Source organism: Lonchura striata, chromosome 4 (genome assembly GCF_050655825.1).
Source record: "Lonchura striata isolate lonStrDom1 chromosome 4, ASM5065582v1, whole genome shotgun sequence".
Classification (NCBI taxonomy): domain Eukaryota; kingdom Metazoa; phylum Chordata; class Aves; order Passeriformes; family Estrildidae; genus Lonchura; species Lonchura striata.
The window spans coordinates 53230676-53257711 of NC_140706.1; the positions used below are offsets into that span (position 1 = coordinate 53230676).

At 35.6% G+C, this 27036-nt stretch overlaps 1 protein-coding gene across 8 annotated transcripts in view; it reads right to left on the reverse strand.

Annotated features, from left to right (window-relative positions):
- Positions 1 to 27036, reverse strand: part of CCSER1 (coiled-coil serine rich protein 1) — a 641644-nt gene that overhangs the window by 280414 nt on the left and 334194 nt on the right. For all 8 annotated transcript variants that reach the window (XR_014955187.1, XM_085579114.1, XM_085579113.1 and 5 more), the window contains one exon: positions 16126 to 16209. Coding sequence is in view for 7 of the 8 variants with exons in the window: in XM_085579114.1 (XP_085435240.1) it covers positions 16126 to 16209 (84 nt within the window). In the remaining variant the exon portion in view is untranslated. The remainder of the gene's footprint in view (positions 1 to 16125; positions 16210 to 27036) is intronic.

Genomic DNA, 27036 nt, shown 5'->3' on the forward strand with positions numbered 1-27036 from the left:
GTCCAGTACTGTATTTCACACAGATACCTTTTTCAATCTTTCAGTAAAATATATGACATCCATTTAAGTTTTCATTCAAAGTTATTTCAGTGAAGGATGACCATAAAAACTTCAAAAAACAGGACTGAGAAAAGCATTATATAGTGATAATGCCTTTATAACCACACTTATAGCCTGAGAACAAACAGGAAATTAATAATCCTGCATAGCATAAAAATAGTCCTATAACATTCTGGAAGCCACTTCAGATTAAGGGAAAAAACTTTCAATCTCCTTCAGCTTTTTATAAAAAGAAACAACTTGTAATTATACAACTATTCTGACAAGAACAACTGCAAAACCTTGGGACATGAAAGATTTTTTAAGATTTTCTTGAATTTTCTAAAGGCTAATAAGACTTCTCATAATGGCACTTCAAAAATATCAGAATTATGCCAGTGTTAGTAATCCATGTGAGAAGTGACTTTGCTCAGAAGCACTTTCAGAATCCAGAGTCTTCCTCTAATTATCAATAAGGACTTTGAAGAGATACACAAAGCACTTAGGACATGGTAGTCCTGCTCACTACTAAAACAAAAGTGATTTCACTTTCTCCATAATTTAAGTTTTCTAAAGCTTGAGAGAGTTGTCAAGGATACACCATAATCTTCGTAGGGGTTAACCTCTCATTCCAAAGATGTGGATAATGCACTAAGAGCAGCACTGTCAAAAAACCTCTTTAGGTGCCATGAGATGAAGACCAAGTGATCCAAGTGGAATAAGTCTATTCAAGATTTTGGTTTTAATGTTTGGGGGGTTCTCCATTATTTTTTTACTTAAAATACAGATGCAGAGATTTAAAAATTCCTTCTGTAGAGCAACATATTCTATACCTATTATCAATTCTGGAAGTGAGCATCACTTCATGTAAATATAGAAATCAGATGTTGGCGTTGAACTTCTTGGAGAAAAACATATTATAGGGATACATATTATAGGGATAAAAAGGATGTTTCAATCAATATATTTAGGGAAAATGCATAGTGAGACTACAACATCCAGTGAGAGAAAAGAGAGATATCCACAGGAAATCGAGTTTAATGTGAGCAAAGCTCAATAACCATCCAAAAATGAAACACAGACCTCTTCCCTAGCAAGTTCAGTTTCTTTGCAACCATAACCACATACAAAAAATCTGATTTAATCAAACATAACATCAATTGACATCACTGACATTAACTTCCCAAAGTGACTGGTATCTGCTTACCTGAAACTGTCGAACTGCAGAGGTTTTTAATATGATGAAACACTCAGACATCAGTGATAATTAAATGAATTCTGTACTGTTTCATTCATAAACTTCAAAATGTTATGCTATCACCCTGCAATCAAAAACTCATTGTCTCTTTAGATCTACACCAAAAATATCACAAAAATGAGAATAGCAGGATTTTTATAAACTGTTCAGGCACTGAAAGGGAGAAATAATTATTTGCCCTCTTACAATCTGTATATCTTTAAAGGACTCACAGTCACCAAAAAGCAGAGAAACATGGCGTTCATGTGAATTTCATTCACTTTTTAGAGAAAAATACTTCAAAACACTATGATCATTTCATGGTGTTTTTTTCAAATACCCAGTTACATTTTTAATGCTTACTGGCACATGTGTGTGCATACACCCAGAAGTTTTACAAAACTCCATTAAAAAAAAAAAAAGAAAACTTGGTTTGTTATGGATGGCTTTTTAAAAGAGGCTCAGAAAAGCATCAATACTTACTGTCACAATTTGAAACAAAAACAAGCTCTTCCAAAACCCTTAAACTAACAACAAAGCCAACATTATCTTTAATAAAAATTAAGTATTACATATTGCAGAAAAATTTTTAGAATTCCAGTAACCTGACAAGAGGAAGTAAAAAAAACTTTTCATTATTAGAAGTAATCTGCAAGAAATTATTAATCTTTGGTGGAACTGAACGCAGAAAGCGTTAAACTGCTGAATTCTTACTCCCTATGAAGGGAGAACCCTACAGTGGTTTAAATGGAGTTCATAATTCTAGAAAGTATTTTAAATATGGCTTGCATGGCACTGTATGTTCAGCCATACTTTAGGAATATATAAATATATATATATATATAAATAAAAAACCCCTGTGTTCAATAGAGTAGGGGGTTCAATAGAGTAGGGGATTCTGAGATCATCATTTGAAACCCCATCCTTTAAAGCCTAAAGGATAATGTACTGTTTTAAACCCCTGCAATATTATGTTGCATATCTCTCCTTAAAAGCTACCTTTCTATCTCTCTAGGTACTTACCACACTATAATCCATATGTGTATAAAAAATGTCCTATTAAACTATGAAACTGTACACTGCTGGTAATGCTTTAATTGTCTCTGCCTGAAAAGAAAATGCCTTTTCTTTTTTTGACAATAAAATTGTGGTTTACCAAAGTAATGAAGAGAATAATTTAGTTCTGTTAGGATAAGCTCCTTTTGGATGACCAAGGAAGGTGAGAGATACCAAAGAAGAAAAACATTATTTCTTCTGTTCTTGGTAAATCTCCTCCAAGCATGGTAATCTTAAATATATATAACTCTTACCATTTAATCACCAAGAGAGTCTGCTGTAATAGCAGTGTCCGATTTCTTTTCACAAAAACAAAATTCATATCATATGTAGCTTTTTGGTAACTCCTTTGTCCAGGGTGACATAATTCTGATCTGGTAAGACTTTTTTTTTTTTTCCCAGAACAACAGAAATGCTCCTTTAAGCTGATGCTAGTGCCTAAACCCCTCTCAAAGCCATTTTCCTCTATGCATCATTAAAGCTTAGACATGTTTTAATGCATTCTCTTGGAAGCAAAAATATTACAGGATTCACAGCAGTTAAGTGAAAAGAACAGGAACAATCACCTCCAACAGCCGACCTTGTGCAAAGAGATTTTCTATAGCATTCTAGCACTCCAGTTTTTCAAATCTTCCCTAACAGGGAACCATTCTGGTTGATTTTGAGTTTGCACTCTTACAGCTGTGATTATGTCCTTCAGCTATAAAAAACCACAGAAGTCTCAGAAAACAAGAATTACTAGACTTTCAAAGTTAGTCTCTTGTTTTCTTTGTTTTTATCACATGAAGTCTGTGAAAAACTTGCTATTTTACTTTAGAAAGATTAGTTTTCAAGTTTCTATTGAGATAAGGCTGTGTGGGTATGTCAGTGTGCATGTGGGATAGCATATGGTACTGTCAACTCTTTCTTCATTTCCATCCAGATGTTAAAAATAACACCTTGTTCTTTTTGGTTATTTAATTAAGGAGGTGACACCATAAATCATGAAGGGAGGCAGTCAACTTTTTTAACATCAGTCTTTCTTGCATTTTTCTATTTCCATTGCAGTGCACAAAAAATCTTTAAATCAAAAGGCACAACCTGATCTAATTAATGGCAAAGTAAGTTGCCAACAATCTTTACATGTGAGATGCTACATTAATATACCTGTCCACCAAAAGCATGTTAAGGAAATGAACCATTCTATCATTCTCTTACAAAATGGATATTTACAACTTTCCCCTCTAGGCTTACAATGACAGGACTTGATGTAAATCAGCACAGCCATCAGCACATCATGTAGCTACATTTACACATGCTCATTAAAGGCCTAGCCCTTATGGACAAATAAATCACCATGAGCATGAGAAATGCTCCATGAGAAATTCAACCTTTCTTTCCTCTTATTTCACATTGAAGTCTTGCAGAAAAAAAGGTGTCACAAAAAGCATTTTTTTTTTTTTTAACATGGTAAAATTGCTTAATTATGCTTATGGTAGACAAAGATCTCACTTTGAATTTGTTTTGCTTACTTGGGTTTTTTTAAGACTTTTTGCCTCTGCTAAACAACATATGTGGACATTAATGCAAACAAAGACAGTTGCCAGAAATGAAGCCTACAAATGAGAGCTTTCATGGCATGATTTAAGGCACTTCCCAACTTTGTGTAAGAGACAGAAAACAGCTACTCTAGGCCTGGCACAAGTGAATGAGAAAAAGGTTGAATTATCACTTACTACTCCAGTGGAATGAGAGATCACCTGGTTGTAACCCTAAGACACTACATCTTTGTGCATTTACATTCAAGGCAGACACAACAGAGAACCAAGTCCAACGTACATGCCGATGTATAGCTGACAGCTGGGATTAATAAACGCTTTTTTTCTGCTTTTAATAGCAAAGAACCATATATAAGCCTGTCCATGCAAATCTCTGACAATAATTACATGTGAAAAACCAAAGCAGATGTTTCACAGATAAAGGAAGGATAGCTACTTTCACTTATTTTAGCATAAAAACAGATGAGCTGTGAAAGACATCTCCTTGATTATTCTCAATAGCATTAATTAGTCATAAGTATAAAATTGTACTCCCATGCCTTCTGAAAAATATAATACTATTTATAGGACAATTCAGGAACTACTTCACCCAATGCCCAGCATGAGACTAGCAATAGTACTGGACTCTGGAATATTTTATATTTTATTTATTCACATCATTCCATACAGGTACAAGGACTCCAGCACAACAACACGTGAAGAGGGATGCTAATGATTATTAGAGCTCTACTAAAAGAAAAGTGAAAACTATGATGCAATGTCAAGTAACAGAGTTTGACACCTCTCTAACATTATTCACCAATAAATATTTCTAATTCTGCAGCCTGATGTATTTACTAAGAAAGCTGATCAAGAAACACAAGGCATTCACAGAGTTAAACTCCTATAGGCTGTAAATGTGAGGCCAGTAAGATGCTGGCCTTTAAAGATGATGTCCCATAGGTTTGATGTATGGCACAATACAGCTGTGAAGAGATAATCAGCAAACCAAATCAGCAAACTTCCATCAACATTTTATGTTGACATTTTCAGTGTACACGAGTGTAAGTAGACATAAAAGCCTGAAAAGCATTCCAGAAGTCACCTCACACAAACACCTCCTCTTGTGTAGTAGCAGCAACCTGAGGAGCAGCTCTCCAGAGAGTGGTGAATGGATTCCTCGCCCTTCTAAGCAAACTTATTTGTCTTGATGAAGTCTATTAGTCTGGGATGTCCTTTCTATTAATGATATTATATCAAGTCAGAAAATAATTAAAGTACAAAGCATTCTGTGCAAAAGGAGGAGACAAAGAAATTAGAAAAGCAGCATATAACCATTAAAAAGATTGTTTTTTTGAGCAGTGCATATGCCTATCTATGCATACTGAATAAAATGGCAAAAATAAAAGCTATGACAACTAATTTTACGAACTGTCTTGGTCAAAGATGTGAAAAAAAGAAAGTGAAAAGTCTGTTCTGAAAAGGGGTTTATATGCCTTGAATATCTTATCTGAGGAAGAAAGAGTAATTACGGAGTAATTGTATCCTGTTCTTACTGAGACAAAACACAGTAACATCTATTTGGTGCACCTGGTGCTCATCTGATATATAGTTCCATGCAGTACACAAATTCATATTTACACCCATATCCACTTGCATTCCCTAATTTAATCTATTTTAGCTTTATATTGCCCTTGACAAGAAAAATTATTTCCCACACATCTTTTTTCTTTAAAGTCTAATTACTAAAAATATACCTTAGTTCTCTAAAAATATATCCCATTTAAGTGTAGTTTCTCAGGCATCCCTAAGCATTCAGTTTAACAGAGGCAATGCTGAGTTCTCAGCTCTATGGAGTATCTTCTGAGACACTGATGATTATCTCAAATGCCAGTGCCCTTGTAGAGGTTTTATGCAAATATATGCTTTCATGGGATACTTTGAGGCAGGGTATAGAACTAGGGCATCCTCTAAGGTCTTTCACTCCTAAATTACGCCTCATCTTAAGTTATCTGCTTAGGTTCTACAAAAAAAAAAAAAAAAAAACAAAAAACCAAACCAAACAAACAAAAAAACCCAAAAAAACAACAACAACAAAAAACCCACACCAAAACAAAACAAAAAACTCCCTGTATCAACAGCTCTCTGCCAACATAGTCACTGCTAGGCCTTTGCTGTTTCTAATACTTATCATGCCAAATTCTACATATTCCTTATCAGACCAACCTCCCATGAAGTTCGGGCCTTCATATGTATGGAAGGTTTTAGTAACAAAGGAAATAAATTATCAGAATTAGTTTAAAAAGGAAAAAATAAAGCTGAAATAGAAGTAAGATAAAAATTCCACAGATCTGTTTAATTACTGACTCTAAGAATTTTCAAAGTCATAACCTTTTTTCTGCAACCATTTTAGGGTTCTTCTATGCCAACAAACAGGCATACACACAATCTGAAGCTTCCTAATTACCTACAGGTTAAGAACAATTGCACTTCCCACTTAATTGTCACCTTGCAGTTTAAGTAGTAGTTTTCTCAATATCTCCCCCTCAATCTGTTCACGTGATTACAAAAATCTGGTTTTATGCAGCATAACATATGAGAAAAATGCTCTCTGCCTAGATACTCCTTTAATTTTGCTAAGCAGAATGGTCCACGAATTTTTAGATTAAAGTCAAGACGAACAGATATACATTAGTAACTGTGATTCGACAAATATAGACAAAACAGTACTAGAGAAGATGTCTTAAGTTACTTGTGGTTCATCAGCTTTTTCTCTATAGCTTCATCACCCCAGTGGTTCTGAACTGGAGGGACAAAAGAAAACAAACATCTTTGTCCCTTAAGTACTCAATCCCATTTCCATAAATTAAAGAAGATGCAACAGGATGACTTCTAAAAACTTGCAGACAATAGTCAAAGCCTTCTTATTCACACTGGCTAAATAAGGATCATTTGCGCAGCAATTTCTATTTATTTGCACAACAATTTTTGAATCATGCCTCTGTTTGCAGTCTTCTTAGAAGGTATATATTTGGGGACAATTCAAAAATCCTGTCCTCTCTCTACCACCCTTCAATTCAGAGCCCATCTCCCTGCTCTTGAAAGCAGTATCATAAACACACAGTTCAGCTGAAAAATTAGCACAAGATGTTCAGCTGCTTTAGATCACCCTTTAATTGCACCACTTTTTATTTTTCCAGCCTATTAACCTGAGCTCCACTGCAATCAGCCCTACCAGACAGGTCCAAGTTTACACAATTTATATTTATTCCTTCTCATCACCATACTACCAGCACAATAGCTCCACTTTTTTCCTAAAGTCAAAATAATACAGCATCCTATTTCTCAACTAGCATAACTGAGTGCAACCCTCATTTGTAAGCTGAAACACAAATATCACACTTGGAGAAAGTCTGGTTTTATAAATCCCTGTGTTAATAATCGGTGAATTCTTATAAATATCATAGCCTGCAAACTCTATTACTCTTCTGGCAAATCAGAAGAGCTCCCTTGGAGAAAAACAATATCATCTGTAAGTCAAATGGGGAAGTGTAAGATAAATGTCTTCCATTATTACCAGAAAACGCTAAAATACGTTAACTACATTTCAAAGGTACTGAATTATTCATGAAGAACAGCTCTGGAAAAAAACTCACATATCAAGCCAAAAAAGATATATTTTCACTCTATATTCTGAAGTCAACAAAGAATATTAAGAAACAGTTCACTGCTTTTATTTTCCTAGCCATACAGACCAATCTAATGAAAAAACAGTCAGAATTGAGTACTGAGTACACAGACAAACCAAATAAATGTACAAGTGAGATTAAGCTGACTTAATATTAACCAGCACCTTATTTTCTCTTTATAATTTAACTGTAATATGTGGTTAAAAGTCAGTAAGATTGGTATTTTATTTCATTTTTTGATAATGACCATACACTATTGTTTTATTTTATTTTAATCAAAATACTTTTGTATCCACATGGGAAGTTTTATTACCACTTGGCAAGAATGCATTACAGCTCTTCAGTCATCTGCCTCCTCTCTGCAGGGCAACAATGGGCATTTGTACAGCCCACTGCCTATCTCACCAAACACCCAACCTCAATACAGGGTAATCTGTGGAGTTGCGTTATTTGTATGTTTTATTATCCCTGTATTATGTATCGGTTTATTCCTTTGTACCCCCGTGTGCAACTTGGTTTATCCCCAGTTTTCCCGCCTTGTCCTCCCTTCCCGCCTTCCCAGTATCTATCCATCACCCTGAAAGAGGCATTTTACCCCCCCCGGGTGCCTTGTCTATCACTCGGTGCCCCTTCCCATCCATCCAGAAGCTTCTACTCAGGGCACCGGGTGATTGGGCGAGGACCTGGGGCTCCCCCCATATCCTTCCCCCATTGGACCCCACCATATCCCCCCATCCCGGAGCCACCCCCTATCCCTATCCCCATTGGTCGTTGGATACCCCTCCCTTACAGTTTATAAGCCAGTGCAAGCGCCTTGTGCTTGTTCCTGTTGGCTGGCATCGTTCTAAGATATTTAGCCCCGTTGGGCTACAATAAACTTGGACTTAGCCCCCAGCAGGATCCGCTCTTCATTTACCACCGCGAGGCTTGCCAGCGCTGCCCGGAACCCACAAAGGCACTCTCCAAACCCCAGCTGGGAGCGGCGGAGGGTGCCTCAATCGCCCGCCCTCGCCCCACAAGAGCTAGCCGGGGCTGAGACAAAGGGAACCGGGGCGGGAGCGCGGCAGTAATCAGCAGGTAATTTTTGAAAGCTTGGCTACAGAACTCATTCCCTTCTTGTTGCTCCAGGATACTGACAAAACCTCATCTGAGTCAAAAGTATTACAGCTGTACAGTGGTACAAACACCTAAGCTTGCAAAAAGTTTCCACCCAGAAGTGGGCATCAGTAAGCTTCTGCATAAAGAATTGATAAAACATGCACAGGACAGTTAAAGATGTTCAGACTGTGTGTGGTTTCTATAGAAAGAGGGGGACAGTATTTCAAAAGATGAAGAAAGATGCAGGAAATCAGAACAGCAGAAGAAAGAATCCAAGGGGAGCATTAAAGACCTGCATGGAAGAAAGGCTTGACATTGTGACCAAAACCTACCTCTTGCTGTAAGATTGCTATTTTGATTTAAAAAAAATTTAAAAAAAAAAAAAAAAGAAAAAGAAAAAGGGGCATTTATCTATTCAGCAGCTCTACAGCCCCAGCATCAGTCCCACCCATCCTAGGCTAATAAGAGATAAGAAAGGGCATGCAGTAAGATATCAAATCTAGAAGATCAGTAGTACTTTATACTATTTAATTCACTTCTCCAAACCATGAGAAACAGCTATAGCAAAGGGCATTTTTGCCCTCCAAAAACTGGAAGGGGCAAATTTCTCAATTTCAGAGCTAAAGGCTCACATAGACAAACTAGGTATGAAGCAGAACTTTTCCATGGAAATTCTACTCAAACTCCACAGATACCCCAGCTCTAAACAGAACTTAAAATTACTAAAGAATGTGTTTCAAAGAAGGCAGAGCACCAGAGAAAATATTTGAGCATACTTTCAACCATACAATATTCATGATGCCAAAGTACAGAAGGTATCTTCAGTGAGAAAGCGCTCAGACTTTGAAACAGAATTTAAAACAGATTCTTTTTTGAATCTCTTAAATCTTGTGTACTTCAAATAACAAACTGAAATTGAATAATGGAAAAACAAAAATATACAAAACTTGGAGAGGATCTATGGAGTCAGTCTCTGAGGAGCAGTATTAGTGAGATGCAAGAAATACTTCCATGCAAATAATTTCTTTTTTGTTTACTCTTTTAGGAAAGGACAGATACTCCAGCTTTTTGGTGACTTAAGAACAGTTTCTCAGTCCTAACACCAAAGTATTTTCCTTTTTTTTTTTTTTTCCTAAAAATTCTCATGTGTGAACAATGTGTTATTTACAGACAAAAATATTTCATGTCTTTACATTCTGGAATATACTAAGAGTGAATGAAAAAATATTCACTGAGGATAAACACTACATTACACCCATCCTTAAAAAATGTCACTAGCATGCAAAGAAAAATTATATTTTGTTATTAAAACACAGATGATTCTTCATTTGTGATGGTTGCTATACTAGTGTGTATGTACAGACATTTCTGTGAATTATGCCCAGCTATGGCAAAGAAAACTGGACAAGACAGTAAAATTGAGGCACGAAAGGAGAAACCAAACAAAACATTATTTTTCTACCAGATCCTTAGCAAATTGCACAGACAGATACCCCCACAATGTGAAGAGCAAAAATATTTCTCCAAGCAAAAAATTAATTATTTGAAGAAACAACACTACCAGTTGATACATTACACACTGTAGTGCAGAGCTGAGGATAATGCATTTATCAATCTCTCATCAGATGATTATAATAAAAATATGTCACACAATATGCCTTTAGCAACATACTGAAGGTGTTAATTCATAGAAATTAAACTGTCGATCTTCAGAAGCAAAACAAACTTTCCAGCACGCTTGTATTTGTTTTTAAGCAACATTACTTTTCTCTGTTGTCTTATAAACACACATAAGCAATAGTATTTAATTAGTTTATATTGACAGCTGTCATTTTCATGTCAGCTCAAGCCTGAGTATTTATTTGAGAATTTGTCTAATATCACAAACCTACAATAAAACAACAATGAATTTCAATACTTTTTAGCCAACTTTCATCCTGCAAAGGAAAACATCTACAAAGCTGAACTGCAACACACAGTGTCTGCCTTCCTTGCACATCCCCAAGATGTCATTTCCATTTGTCCTAAAATTCATCCATGTTCAGCTATCTTTAGATCTTCACTTGAGCAAAAATCAGTTAAAGAAAATTAAGAGAAAAAAAGGAAAGGTGGTATTGAGACATATATTTTGTCCTTCAGATAGATCAAAAATAAAGTTTTCCTAGATTTTGGCCTAAGGCCAGATCAGAACTGCCTGCTTATACTAGAAAGCCCACCAAAGACTGTCAAATAAGCACACACAGTGCATTATTACTGAAGGAGAGCAGGCCTTGGCACTGTGTCTCAAGGCAGACTTTGGACAAAATCTGTATTTCAGGTCGTTCATTTTGCAGTGTTATTTTTATTAAACAATCCAGAGCAGAGCCTCAGTACGACCAGAAACACATTCTATGCTCGTGACATATTTTTTTATCTATGCCAAACACCATGATATGACAATGCTTTGTAGTAGGAACTTAAACTCATACGCAGAATCACCTCTACAAGTGGCCAGGAATGTTAAAGATCCTATCTGACTGGCAGCTTTTCATCAAGGGACTGGTGTAGACCAGGATTTGGAGCTTAATCCCCATTGTCGGTTGTAGGATATTGCTATTTTCACACTCCATGTCTATGTCTGTCTTGTGGAACTGATTCAGAGAGTAATTACTGCTCAGATAAGCCTCTTCTGGAATACATGCAATTAATTCTCCTGCAAAAAAGGGAGAAGATGCCTGACCCTTTAATAATGTTTAAACACACCTCATCTATTTCTTTTCTCCTCCTAATTTTTCCTAAATATGGTGAAGAAAGAGGACTTGAAACTACTTACAAATGCTGGTTCTTATGTAAATTATCCATGTGTCTTGTAACACACTCTCATAAAAACAGCCAACATGAAATAAGACTACAAACCAGCAGATTGTAAAGCGAATGGGTAATCAGTGTGAAGAATAATCTAGATTTTTTTCCAAAAATAAGGACTACTATCCTTTTCAAATGGGAATGATCTAATGTCTTTAAAATTTCAAGGACAACTGTTTTTAAAATTTTAAAAGTAGACTTGACTAATGAAAATTACTCTTTTTAAAAACAACTCAAAAAATTATTTTCCCCATGTGCTCATGACATTTTTATCCCAATCTCATTCTTTGCCTGACAAAGGCAAAGATGTGATGTTAAGAATGTAAAATTCAAGGAAACTGAATTGGCATAACTACATTTTGAGGTGATTTTTACACTTAATGTAAGTGTTTTTCATCAACAGTTCATCAGCAGGATTCAAATGCATCTGAGGTTTTCTGTTACACTTCAAAGTTGAATAAAAAGTACTCATCCTCACCATACTTCGAAAACTGAGCAATTGGCTAATTGCCCATTATTGAAATCAACCTACAGAAAACAGCTAAGCTTATCATCAGTTTTGCCCTCTAGGAATACGCTGTATTTAGGATACAGCAACTAAACAAACAAATACAAAAGCCACTCCTCACCAAAAATCATTTAACCTAAGTTTTGGGCAGGGAGGTAGAGCTTATTTATGATTTGAAAAGACAAGGGAAAAAAGTTTAAAAAATAAAAATTGGGCAGCCATGTTTTGTTGAGCTAACTCCAGAATAACTAGCCTGAAAGGAGTAACTTCAAATCCACTTAGGTAGCACTGTACCTCACTATTCTATAAATGTAGAAAGTCTAGCATTTGACAAAGAGCTACCTCCATGGCAGAAAAGTACTCCCAACAGCTGGGCTATAAGGGGGATTAATTTCCTGACCTAACTTTGCCTCCAGTTCCACTCAGAATCTACTCAAGCTGCCTCACTACATTTTTCATTTTAGCGGCACAACACAACTTAAGTCACACAGGGAATCAAGGTTGAAAGGATAATGGTGTTAACTCTCATTTTTCAGTGTGAATGTTGCTGTACCAATGACAGCAATAGAATAAATGTTACTGTAAACAGCACTCAGTTATTTTTGCCAATATAGCATGAAAATATTTTCTGCTTAAAGTCATTGTAAAAGCTCACACTGCAGTGCAAAAAGATTAATTTGGGAAAATATACAGAAAGATGCAGTTGCAGGCAGACCTGGGTATGAGACAGCTGAGGTTACAAATATCTTCATGCCAATGAAAATGAAGATGTTTCCTTATTTTGGTTATTTTAGTGGTGAAAAAAAGAAGAGAAAAGAAGAGCACATTCCCTGCAGAATGGATATGCTTAATTTGATTCCCTGGAGAACATTCTCACAAATGAGTATTTTGAGAAAAGTGGTGGTTTGAACCCGAATTTTCAATTCCTGCTGAAGTTTACAATTTCCAGGTAGCTTTAGAGCAGGTTGGTGTACCTGACATTTCCGAAACAGGCATTTTTCAGGAGATAATGGAAGATGGAAGAATTAATTCAACTTCTCTACCTACCTATCTTTATTTCTCCAAAGACAGTCACACTTCTGGTGACAAAGGTAGTCAATAAAAACTAATCACTAAAAAAGAGAACAAACTACAAACCTGCAAAAGACTGTGTTATTTTTGGTTTATTAGGAGGTAGGTGATGGCTCCTACCATTTATTTTATATAATAAATAAATAACATATGTATTATATATATCTATGATGTACATACTATATATATAATATATATTTTTACATAAAATACCATTGTATTTTATCCTTTCTACCTGGGTATTGCAACTGAGCATCCAAACCCCTATTTTCATTTCTCTAGTATGTAGCCTTTTCCCCCTTAAAAAACTATGTAACAATTGCAAGTTCTGAAGCTTCATCAGCTCACACTCTCTTCACATTTTCCTCAGCTCAAGGTTTCCTTCATAATAGGCTCAAATGAGGTAGAAATGCTTTTTTAAAAGTATTTAAAAATTACGGGGAAAAAAAATCAGAGGGGAAAACTACTCAAAAAGCCTAGAATTTCTAGGGGAAAGCAAGAAGCAAAAATTCCCAGAGAGCCAAAATTTGCCCAAAGTTCACTTTGGGTTAGTTGAAGAATTTTGCAGTAAAACCAGCTAAGTAAAGGTTTTAAACCTACATGCAAACATTCAACTTGAATGCTGGAAAGTACAAATTTTCATGTACTTCTCAAGAAGCATAAAACTGATTCCTACTCAAATAAATTTTTATGTGCTATTTGTGAATTAGCATCAGAATGCCATGATTTCAAGGCAGGCAAGCTGCATTTACAAATTTTCTATTTCCATATTAGGAATGAGAAATGGAACATGGTCTGCCCCAAGATACAAGAACAAAAGTTTTAGTTTTCTATGTGCTATGTCTGTAATAAATTGCAGCTATGTGAAAATACATGCAGTTTCATTAGCCAAAAATTACTGCTCTTAACTTTTGTAAACATTTACTTTCCAAATGTTTACAGTCTCAAAAACATTCAAGTAAATGCAGCATTTGCAGAATATGCATGTTTCACATCAATTTTTGGTGAGTTTTATACAAGCTAAGAAAACATAATCAGAATTTCCTGGCAACCATTACAAATTTAATTAATTTACAGCTCGAAAAGACAGCTTACTTTCCCTCGAGAGCACACTGAAAAAAGTTTCTAAGAGTATCTCACATAATCAGGAGCCAACTTCATCAATGCCATGGTGGCAGGACCCAGGGCAGCTCCAGTAAAAGGGCACTGGATGTGCAGTATTGCAGAAGATACAGTAGGTATTTTAGAAGTACATCTATGACTGTACTTAGACAACTCAAAAAAAAAACAACACACAAAAGAAAACCCAAAAAACAAACGAAAAAAACCACCACAACTACACCACAAAAAACAAACACTTTTTTTCCCTATGGTATTCCCACTTTTTTTCTAGGTTTCATAAACTAAAATAGTTCTATTATGTTCTCCTCCCAACCTGGCTTTAGTCAGTTCAATAAGGAGTAAATCAGATCTACTGAGTCCTTTCAAAGCTTAATTTCAAACGACTAAACATGGTCTCAAGTATCCCACCTCCTTTCCTTTACAAGTCTTAAGACTGTCAAAACTGAAGTCAATTAATCATTGATTGAATCCACGATACTTTCAATCATACAGAAAGGCCCTGAGAACTTGTACTTTTTTTCTATTATGATGGTTCCCTGTGGGTCTTTTTCTCATCAAATGATGTATACACAGATGAATTTTGACAACAGTTAACAGCAAATGAGCTACAGCTCCCTGCATCAATACATGGTAATTTTACAATGACAAAAATGTCCACCAGTTAAATAGCATATGTTCTGAACTAGACAGATATAAAATTAATGCTCCAGGACTGTGGAGAAGTTTGACGCACCTTGTGTCACAATTTTTCATTTAATTTTTAGATAATAATCACACAATACATCATTTCTTAATGTAGCAAAATAAAAAACAAAGAATATTAATGATGTGTATTTATTTTGCAGATGTTAATATAGCAAAGAAATGTTTCAGTCTTGGGCAGGATAACATTTTTCCCATGCAACTTGAAACTCAAGTTATTTGGCATAAAAGTGTACTCCTGCTTTTAGTGAGTATAAAAAAATGCAGTAATACAGTAATAGCAAGACCTGAATTAATTCTGTTTGAGTTCTGAGCTAGGCATGAGACACAAGACAGAAAGGCATAAAACTCCACTGAAGTAGATCAGCAAATTAAGATCTAATTCAGGAAACAAACCCTTGTCTGAAAGGGTGCTTAGACAAAATCCTAGGTGTGCACACAGCTGCAGTTTTCATGGAAAGAATTTATGTGCTGAATGTCCTCCTGAAGGTGGTGACCCTACAGGATTTGCATGCAGTGATAGAGGAGGTGAAAACTCCCTCTCATTTATTTTAAAATACTGAAGACATCCATGCTTTAACCACATTCCATCAAAAAAGCAATCTTAAAATTCTGTCACCACAGCCTGAGCATAATAATAAAATGCATTTTCACCTGTTAAGGTTTTTTCTTCAATTGCTGAATCATGTATTTTGCTTCAGTCACTGGAAAGTATTTTATCAACCCTTAAAGCAGTAGTAGCCAAGCATTAGTAGCTCATGTGCTAAGTAAAGGTTCAGCACTTATAAGAATATTTATTAATTTATGCAAAAAACATCTATTATGGAGAGGAAAAAAAAACTTATTTCCTTTTCTACTGAAGAATCTCATAGATGTGAAAAGCAGCTCACGGGAGAAGTACTGACAATTTATCAGGCATGTGCATGGCCCTTCAAGATTTCTGGCATATGCATACAGTGCTGTGCTTTTCTCCCTCTGATCAGACAAATGTCAACACAATGTCTTCAAAGCAACTTTTACAAGCAGTGAACCTAGACAGTAACCACTTCAGAGGCTGCCAAATCCCTAGAAAAGTACAGTCAGTGATATCATGTGTTTCTGAATGATTAACATAGCCTTAGGCTAGTAATTCTGCTGCAGGTGTGAAATTGTATTTCTTTAATATCTGGCCTTGGAGTGACATTATCAGAGAAATTAACCCAAAACCACCCAGAAAAAAACCCCATTGCTTCTCCTGCTTACCAGCTCCTCACGAAGCTGGGCTATGAGTTCATCTCTCTCCTTCAGCTGCAGCTTCAGCACTGAGCATTCATCTTTTATTCCATCCTAGAAAAACATCAAAAGAGATGTTATAAAAGGCTTAACGCTTCTATTCCGCTCATGACAAGAAGAGGCTGTTTCACATAGTGTGAGATAATTACATTCAAATAATGAAACTCCATTTTTCTTTGTCATGTGTGGTATTTTCAATAACATTTCCTGAATTGCTGCATAAAGAAATTAATGTATCCAAAAACATTGCATAGAAATTTGAATAGCTCCCTGCACAGAAGTCCATTTAATTGTTTTCTGAATCTTTCAGCTCTTTTTACTGAAGATCCTATCAGGTCATTCCTTTTCATTTGAGAAGCAGCTATGAAATGTTGTAATTTTAGAGAAATATCAATTTAGAGCATTATTGCAGAGCTCTTGATCTTGGAGAGATGAAAAAGAAAGCACAACAGACATCCAGAGGAAAAAGAAAGGACACTCCCTATCCATACATCTTTTGCCCCACATCAGCTACAGCAGCAGCAATTCTGGTATTAACTGGGGGAGGAAAGAATATGGTTACCACTTAGCGAAATAACTACTGTAACTCAGTCTGACCTGCACGAAACTGACCCTAATAGCTAAAACTGTACCCAAATCCATGTCCAGGAGACAAGCTTCAAGCTGTGCCCAGGAAATCTCATGAGTTTACTTAAGTCTCAATGTCATATTTGAAGAAGAAAGATCAAGATCTGGGTTGTTCTGATAAACATCCTAGAGAAGAAATTCAAATTAATAGACTGAACCCTTGAAAAGTAAACTAACCAGCTTGTTATACAACTGTAGCAGAACAACTCTATTTTTACATCCTTCTAGCATGGAAACATTTAGTATGCGAAGTTTACTAATTTGGAGCACTATTATTGAAAGAAAAAATTAAAAAAAAAAAACCTAGAAAATCACAAGCCACATGACAAGAAAACTTTTGGAAATCTGGTGGTATAGTCACAACACTTACTCTAAAAATAAAAAAAACTGGACCTCTAGTTATCAGGTAATAGCAGCAATAGTGCAGAAATTTTTTAGACTTTGTAGAGTTCAGAAGTTCTAAAGAGTATAACCTGTATGATAAACTTGCACTCTGCCACTACTAATTGTTGTATTTATAAATAAACACAAAAACCGAGGACAAAAAAAGTAGAGTGTGATCCCATTTTCCTCACATAGAAGGTAATAATTATAATCTTCCAAAGTACTTATATTGCTCTAACAGAATTGGAAAAAGAAACAAGACACATGTGCATCAATATTGCAGATATTTAAAACAACTGCAAAAGAAAGAGCTACACCATTTCTGGCCACCTACGCACTACTTCTGTACTACTATAGATCTTCTGAAAGATCCAAACTTATAAAAAAGCCAGAACTCACATTATCTCTGTTAGGGGAAAAGTCATGGAAGTTTTCTTTATTATATTCTACTGAAGAGTTTTACTATCTACTAGCAGATTCATGTTTAGGTACATTAGCTGAAAATAAAATTTTAACACATCCCAGAATACAGCCTGCAGCACTGAATATGATATTAGTACATATTTAACATTACTGTTAGCAAAAGTATCTGCTTCTAAAAAATATGGTTTTAAGTATCAGCAACACTTATTTTATCAAAGCAAGGTCTTAATTTAACAAAATGGTTTTAAAAACAATATGGCATTTCCTATGGTACCTCAAATTTTTGTTACATTGTTCTTTTTGTCAGCGCAGTTTTACACTGTTGCTACCTTTTGAATTTTTCCTTTTAAACTTAGAATAAAATAGTACAATACACAGTGGAAAAAGAAAAATACCAAGGTCCCATAGCCAAGACTATTACAAAAATGTCTTCTGGAAAGCATGCACAAGCAAATACAGGAATGAGGCCTGTAACATCGTGCCTCAACCACAGCAGGAAAGATTTTTGCAGTGAGCTTTGGCACTAGGTTTTGTCTAAGAGGCAAAGCAGAACTCGCTTGGACTAGTGAGAGCTTGAAGAAAGATTCTGCCTCAGAGAGTTTCCAAAGACTTAAAGCCCACAGTGCACCTCTCCTTGCTAAAAGCAGTCAAGCACCCAGCTGGATCTTGCTCAGGCAGGCAAGGAACGGACCCCCCTGCTTGGCACAGTTCTGCAGGCACTTAAATTCCACATTCCATGCAACAATCGTCTCATAAAATGTAGACCATAACTATCCTTAGAGATTGGAGAAAAGCATGTAGGGCTAAGGTTTTTCCCTTGCACTGCCTCATTTCAGCAAAACTCTGATTAATCCTTCCAGCAGGACACGGTGCTTGGAAATCAGTGCCCTGCATTATCAAGGCCACTGCATCCTTGGAAAAGAGCACCCTGTAATTTCTGGGATGCTTGAGACTCTTAGGTTTGGACTCCGCGATGATTTAGGCTGAGGTAGAGTTAACTTTCTTCCCAGAGGCTTGTACAGCACTACAGGTTCGATTTGGCCTGGAAGCACTGTTGATAATACAGATTTTACTTTGTTTTTGCCAAGCAGCACTTACATGGCATCAAGACCTTTTCTGCTTCTTGTACTGCCACTGCAGTGAGGAGAGGGGGTGGCACAAAGGAGGGGACACTGCCAAGACAGCCAAGTGATCCAAGGAATATTCCATCAAATATGGCATTGTGCTGGGTGTACAAAGCAAGAGAAAGAAAGAGGAAGGCGTGATGGTGCTTATCTTCCCAAGTCACTGCTACAACATGATAGAACCCTGCTTTCTTGGAGCAGCAGTTTGTTCTTGAATGCAGAACAGAATTAGGATGTTATAATCTCATTTTGCTGCATGGTATCTGCAGAGGCATCAATCTTTCTTCAAATACAAGATTGTGAATAAAAGAAATAAAACATGTTGTCAAACAGTTGACTGCAAAAAGGTTTGGGCAATTTCAACGTCGCAGACACCTGACTGAATGTAGCACTAACAGAATAAAAATGCTGAGGAAAGAACTGTTGCTAAAACACTGAATATAGTCCCTCCAGAAAGTAAGTACTGAAATTATGGCAGGAGAAGAGGCTCAGAACATGTTTTGCTTGTGCAAGAACCAAAATATTTCAGTGAAGGATTGCACAAATGATATTAAAGAAATTCCACATTATGCAAAGGTGTAGAGGGCAGCACAAACTGGTGGAATGTTGTGTTATTCATTAGTCTGTGGGAAAACAGCAATGTATATCTCATGGTGTGAATTCAGGAATGGGTCATCTCTACTTCTCTACAGGATGTCCGAAATGCTTCATTATCTGCTGAGAAACTGTAATACAGGGCAAAGATGCCATGGAAGGATCAAAAATTTTTTTGAGAAAAGCCTCTCAAGGTGGATGAGAATAGACACAGTCTGATGGGGATTTATAGTACAAAAAACAACAACAAAAAAAGCCCAAACCCAAAACTCCCAAAAACCCAGTCTTGCCTCCTAATGATTTCTCACAGCAACAGATATTAAAGAAGAAGTAACTTGAAAAGGATGGCCTGCTTTTAGGAAAGAATGCACTCAATGTATTCTAAATCTATACAAAATATTACTAAACTGGAAAATAAACCAAACATTTCCCTCATAAATTAGGGCTTTCTAAATACACTTTGAATACTCTGGGGTTCTGAGATTTGGCCTCGTAGCTATCACCACATTCCAGTAGACACCTGACCCATGTATTTATGTGTTTAGAAAAATAAGCCAAATTATAGTGTATAGGGCACGATCACACTTGAAAAATATGTATCTCGCCTTTTTCAACCCTTACAATATTTATAGAGTATAAAAGAACACTGTCATATAATTTCAGAAGTCAACTAAAATCAATGAAATGTCCACAGAGAGAAAAGTCTGCTAGGTGACATTTCCTTTTTCTGTTTACTAAACCAATACCCTTTGCCACTTTGATTCCATATCTTTCTGCAAAATGAGTTTATGCCACTATTTTATCAAGGCTACTAGTCCAATAGAACATGAATGCTAAGAAATTATCAGTCCAAGTAATTTAATCTACACTCTAGGCATGTTTTCATAAGATACCTGTATACATTGCAGCTTGGAGGCCATTTTGCAGAGCTTAATAAATTATATATACTACATACTACATTTTCATTATTATTCTCATTGTTTTTATGAATACTATTCATTATTTTACTATAAAAAGAAGGATTAGTTTTCTGCTCTCAATTGTAGTAAGCATGACCATGACTCTGGAAATGCTTGATAAAAAGCCAATTAACACCTCATTGTTAAAGAGAACTGTTAGACAGCATAATCCGCAAACAGTAAATCTTCAAACTACTTTATTTTATTAAATATAGATAATAAAAAAAAAGTTTTGCAGACTAAATTCCAAGTATATTTTATAAAAATGTAAAGGTAGCCATGTACAAAAAGCTATCTATCATTTTCTTCACTTATATCCCCTGATACTAAAAAAAAAAAAAAAATCCATTATTTAGATGCAAGTTCATTATGAATCTCCTATTGTTATTGCATACATTTATGATCAGAATATTCTTCAAATTATCACCCTTTCACTTGTTTTCAGTTGCTAGCTATGACAGTGATTGCTGTGTCTCAGTGCCAGTACTTTCCTATTTTAGTTTAATTCTACTCATTTGGGAAAATGCTAAACATAGTAGCAAATCTGTTTCTCCTCAGATCAGGACACAAGATGAAAAACTGTGCTGTGTGTGAAGACAGCTGCAGAAGGTTATGCATAAGTGCCAAAAAGAATAATAATTTTAAATTTGAAAACTTACTTTAATACCTCTTCATACTGCAGAACATAGAGGCATATTGTGCTTACTGTAATCAAAGTGCTATAAACAGAACTAACCAAGTATTCTGGAAGATAAATTTACTGCTTTTCCTCTGATATTAAAAAGAATATGTTTCCAAATAAATACCATAGAATTAGACTGCAATAAAACTCATTTGATAAATGTGCTGAATTTCAGATGCTAAATAGATTGTTTACCAACTTAGGGCACTGCAAATATCAACAATTACTTAGGATATCATGTCTTTAGAAAATAATCCTGGAACAAACAAAACTAAGAAATTTAAAACTCAGTATCAGGTCCAGAAAAGTACACAAAGGCCACAACAGTCAAAGTTTCCTCTCAGTTATGCAGCAGATCTAGGCAGAAAAATTCATACATTTCTGGATAACTGTCTAGAACACTCAGAGAAAACACAAGGTTTAACATGTACAGTATTTTTCTGCAAACAGCATAGGAGTCTAGAGAGGGATTGTGGATGCCTTCTGTGGTTCACTTTATAACACCTGACATCAGAAAAGCAACAAGTAGTTTTGTGCATCTTACATGAAATTTTCAGAGGAGCACTACTTTCTTTCTCCAAACTGAGACACCACTTGTGTTAACATGTTTTGCAAAAGGAACAGCATATACCTATTTGAGATTACAAGACTAGACTGCTAGATATTACAGACCGTGTTTTCAGAAATGAGTTTTCAGTCAGATCATGCGTACTTGCACTGTTTATTGTTACTCTTGTTTTAATCCAAGTCCTAAAGACCCCAACATTAGCAGAGAGACTGACCAAATCTACATTATGTCTTTCATGTGTCAAAACTAAGTCACTGGTCTGGTCTCTGCTGTAAGTACACCATGGCACCTCTTAAACACAGTGTGACTTTTCCCTTTCTGTGCTCTCTCTAGCTCTACCTACAGCATCACTTCATATCTGTTGTATCAATCCCTTTCAATCACACCAAGAAAGAAATTATTTGGCTGGCTGCATTTCTTCACATGTGCAAGGCACATCGATTTTGTTCCTTTGGCTCATCTGTTGTGTTGGTGCCTTGCCAAATCAGGTAGTCTTGGCTGGAGTCCCAACAACACAACCAAAAAGCAGCCCTGCTGACTGCAGGCAATGGTCACATTTAACTCACCTGCTTCTCATGTCACACTGCCCCACCAGCTGTTGCTGAAGCCCAGAACAAGGGTGAGAGCAAGTCCATGCTCCAGAAATTCCCATTAAAGTATAACATAACAGCTCAGAGCAATTCCCCATGACCATCTAGACCCAGCACATGCAGAGTCTCTCTCCAAGTTATCTTTCCATTAGGAAAAACACAAATAAATAAAATCCTTAATCAGATTTGTAAACCCTGATCATATCACAAAAAGACATCATTTTGTGCATCATCTTTCCACACAGCTCCAGTATTGAAATGACACTTCTAAAGGAAAAACTATTTCATTTCTTGATCATGAAATCAAGGAGTTTGGGGAGCACAGGATCTGATCTTATGATAAATATGGATGATTAATAATAAAAAAAGGCCTATGCAATACTATAACATAGTCTAAGTTCAGTTACACAGAACATATCAATAAATATTCTACTGGGTGAATTAGGGCAGTTACATCCATTTAAATACTATAATTCAATTGATATTAAACTGTGAAGGTAACACTCAAAGAGACTATATGGGCTATAATACTTTGACTTCAGACATTCATGGATACAAAGATAAATTAACAATGTTTTCTTCATAGTGAGCCAAATTCTGTTAACTCTGAAATATAGACTAAGCAAATTAATTTGGATTTTCTGTTTAACTCCAGTAAAATTTTTTCTCTTTCTGAGTGATAATAAAAAGCATTAAGATTAAAAGTATGAAACTTGATTAATAAACTGCAGAACATTAAAAAGATTATACCAGGTGAAGTCCAAGATATAACTAACCTGCAGAAATCATTAATAGCAGCCAAGAGCATAACAAAAGATATGAAAGCATTTTTTCCCAATATAATCAATCCACCAATTCTCCCTTAATGGCCAGAATTCACATATACTGTACAATCTCTCCCTAAATAAATTCTACATTAGTGTAGAGGAAACAAGTGAAACAAAACCCCCTAAACCTTCCTCTGGTTTTCAACCCGCTGTGGAACATCGCCATTGTTCCTGTTTCCTTAATACAAGGTAGGTGTATTTCCTATTCATCTCCTCCACAACTTCTGCTGTTTTATAAATCCACATGCTTATTGTTTAACTACTGTCATCTCTGTTTGAAGCTAGAAAATACCTTCTTCCTTACATAGGACATCCTGTATCTCAGATCAAAACCTTCCTCCACCCTTGGACTGAATGTGTTGTTAATTTGAACCAGGTAATCAGGATTCTACTAAGAATAAATGCTCAACTCCAAGTCCCTTTTTTAAAAAGAAATTATTTTAGTAAATACTATGTTTCATTTCAAAGAGCTATGCACCATGTCTGAAAGTTCTCTTTCCTCATAAGGAGAAACACGATGGTTCTTCCCCTTGCATACTCCATTGCATCTGCTGACATTGAATCTCAGAGGCTTTCCATCTTCACATCATTTAGTACGATTAAATCTTTCTGCAACATTTCAAATTCCATTTAAATTCTGATTGTTCTGAACCTTCTAGAAGTACAATTCTTCCTTTAATAAACAGCTACTTATGTCTTTTGTGCTGTACTCCTATTGGATTACTGGCAGATCAGAAGACTTTTGTACTCATCTTATTTTTTAAAAATCTTTGATGAAGGGCTTTGTTGAAAGGGTTTCGGAAATTGACTTAACTGCACAAAAACAGATCATCCTTATTCACATGCGTGACTCTTCCAGCAGACTTCTGAGGTCTGATTAAAATCTCAGACAGTCAGTTCTACTCTTCCCCCTTTATTATATTAATTCATGGTCCAAAGCAAATATATTTTCCAAAACAGTTTCTACTAATTTAACCAGTAACAAGCACAAATTAAAAGAACTTTTTAAAAAAACCCAACAAACAAAAAGCAGTTGTCTATTTCCATCTGACATTCAGCCATACAGATCAGAGCAAGAGGTAGCAGTTCAACAACTTCTCATATTGGTCTCAGAATGAGTAGCTGGTGCAAGAGATTTCCTATTCTCTGCTGTTCCATTACTATTCTCAGATATGTTAAACAGGCATTTCAAGACTCATTCTTTGGATCAGTTTCCCCCATGCTGCTGATGCATCTACTGATGTGGAAACAAACAGCAATTTTTAAATTATATTTTTTATTTTTCTTCAAGATAATCTTATTTGCCAAGAGTGCTTCTTGAACCACTATTTTTTTTCAGCAATGCAAATTCTCTACAAGACCTCACCACACTTATTAATTTGATGAAAGCCTTGTGTAATCGGGGGGGGGGGGGTTGTTTGTTTGTAATGGCAAGTTTATCAGTTTAATATTGTCCTATCAACTCTCATTATCATCAGGGATAAATATGTTCATAGCCATTTTTTTTCCCTAATGTCAAATCAGCAAAACTAAAACCTCTTCACACTTTTACAGGCAAACAACCTTATTAATCATGTTAATACATATAGACTGAGTCACATGAAAGAATATCCATAAAATCTGTAACGGTGTGCAAATATAATTTAATTTTCAGTTGAAATGCAGCCACTTTTTCATTTGTATGTCACTTTCTTTCTGCCAAGCAGCACGACAAAAAATGTTCAAGCCAAAAAAGTAAAAATATCTGCCAACCTGCAGCATTTTTGTATAAGTTTCATTACTGCCATACCAGTAAATGTATTTCTTCATATTCAGAGAAAAATATCCTAAACAAAACCTCATTTGTCTAAACAGGAGGAGACAAGTCCAAACTGGATCCTGGCTGCCCCAAGAGGAGATCAATAGAAAAGTTTCTTCTAGCTCCAACACAGGCCACTAAGCTCAAATCTACCCTGAATCCAGTGTAGTCTTCTAGTGTCAGCTTCTCTATGTGACACAATATTTATTATTTTATGCTGAATTCAATACATCAGCTTTAAAATATTATTTGCCTCCTGGAATCACATGAAAATTTCAGACAGGAGGATAGGGGAGTGCTAAGAAATATTGACCTTGATTTCCTCCAGTTTTGAGGAAAAATGTGACAAAAAAACATCTTGTGCACAAAAAGGACAAAATACGTGTTTTCATTTTACCATTACCATTATTACCATTTACATTATGGCCAAGTCAAGTTTTTCTTTGGGATCAGAATAAAAATATATAAAAACAATTTTAGATTGATGAGGATGCTTCAGGGAAGAAAGCAATGAGTAAGATTTTAGATCATCCAAGTACATTAGAATTAACAGAAGTAATCTTAGTAAATGCTTTCAAGAGAGTAAGAAAGGAGAAGCAATGAAACCAGCTCTGCTTGAAGTTATAATTATGAAAATACTGTGTCATTCCATGGAAATCTTTAGGATCAAATATACAAATGCTTGCATGCATGGATATCACGTGCAAAGAACCTTTTCTTTGACAATCTTTGAGTACACCAGCCTAACAAATTGATTTCAAAAGGTTCCCTAGACCCACCATGGTGACACAGAAAAGAAAGAAACCCTCATATTTAGGTAAAATTAAACCCCAGATGTTCTACTGACTCTATACTTAGATCATGAGGGTGCACTGAGATTGATATATGATATATGATATACGATATACGATATATGATATATGATATATGATATATTATATCCTCTATACTTAATATTTATTTTTTTTTATTTTACTACTGCTTAAAGACCATCACATAGAGATCCTATACAATATTACTGACCCTTTAAAGAAAATATCAATCATGCATAGTTGGTGAGCATATCAGAAAATCATGTTTGTATTTTAGAATACCTTCCTTCACTTGATGTAAAAATTTACACATAAAAACGTGAAGATTGTTTGCTGCCTTTATCGCACTTGCCAAGCACAATTGGATTTGTTTCTCCACATAAAAAATTTTTATCACCCCTTTCACCTGCAGCCATTTAGTACACTGAGCATGGACACACAGAGCTTCTCTAGACCCACTGAGGTTTTATCTTCTTATCAGTAGTCAAGAATAGATTCTGAATTATAGTGAATGTACTTCACTGTAGTCAAGTACATTCGACCAGCTAAACTAGATTGTCTATTTAGTGTGATTCCTTCCTCCACTGCATATTCAATTACTTACTGACCTTAAATGGAAACACATTTTTCAGTTGAGAATAAACAGAAAATCAGATTTCTGGACTGACACTATGGTCATTACAAAAGACAATGCTCGTTTATGATTTTTTTTAGGAAAAAAAACCCAAGACCCAAGGCTTTGTCAAATAACTGAGATAAACAAAAGTCAACTATCATAAGATAATTGTCCTGTGACAGCGTAACTACAAAGATACTACAAAATTTAAGTCTCTTCAGGCAATACAATACCAATTACAAATGCCAACCTAGTTTACCCACGATAGAAAACAGTACAGTTTAATTAATTAGGACACTACTCACCGGCATAATAAACATGTTAATACAGAACTGCTCTCCATGATTCAGAGCTACCATGTAAAGAAATGTATCAATGCACTAAGCCAAATGGAGATAAAATTTTGTGTATAAAATAACATAAAAATATGCCTGTGGGATTTGACTTAAGAGCACTGGAATGCTAGTAAGGACCAGGCAGCTCCATCAGTTAGCTGTGATTTGCTATTACCGGACATTATCTGTTACAGATGGCGAAAGTTGTGGGGTTAGAATCAAAGAAAAATAGGTGGTTTTTCTAGATGTATATTTGCATGAATCATCGCTTTCCACTCATAAATTCTACCGTTTAATTCTCCAATATTTGTCATTATGAAATTAGATATGAAATATCCTTGCAATCTCTTCTTTCCTTATTTTGAGAAAACAAAGAAAAATGCCAAGAAACTGAGCCAAAAACGAGCTTGATATTTTTTTCTTTAGGCAGTTTCCCCAGAGAGCCAGTTACTAAAAGATTTTTTCTAAGTCATATTTTACATAATATGTGTGTGCCACAGAAGCATTAATTATTCTATCACTTGCAGTGCAATACTAGAGCT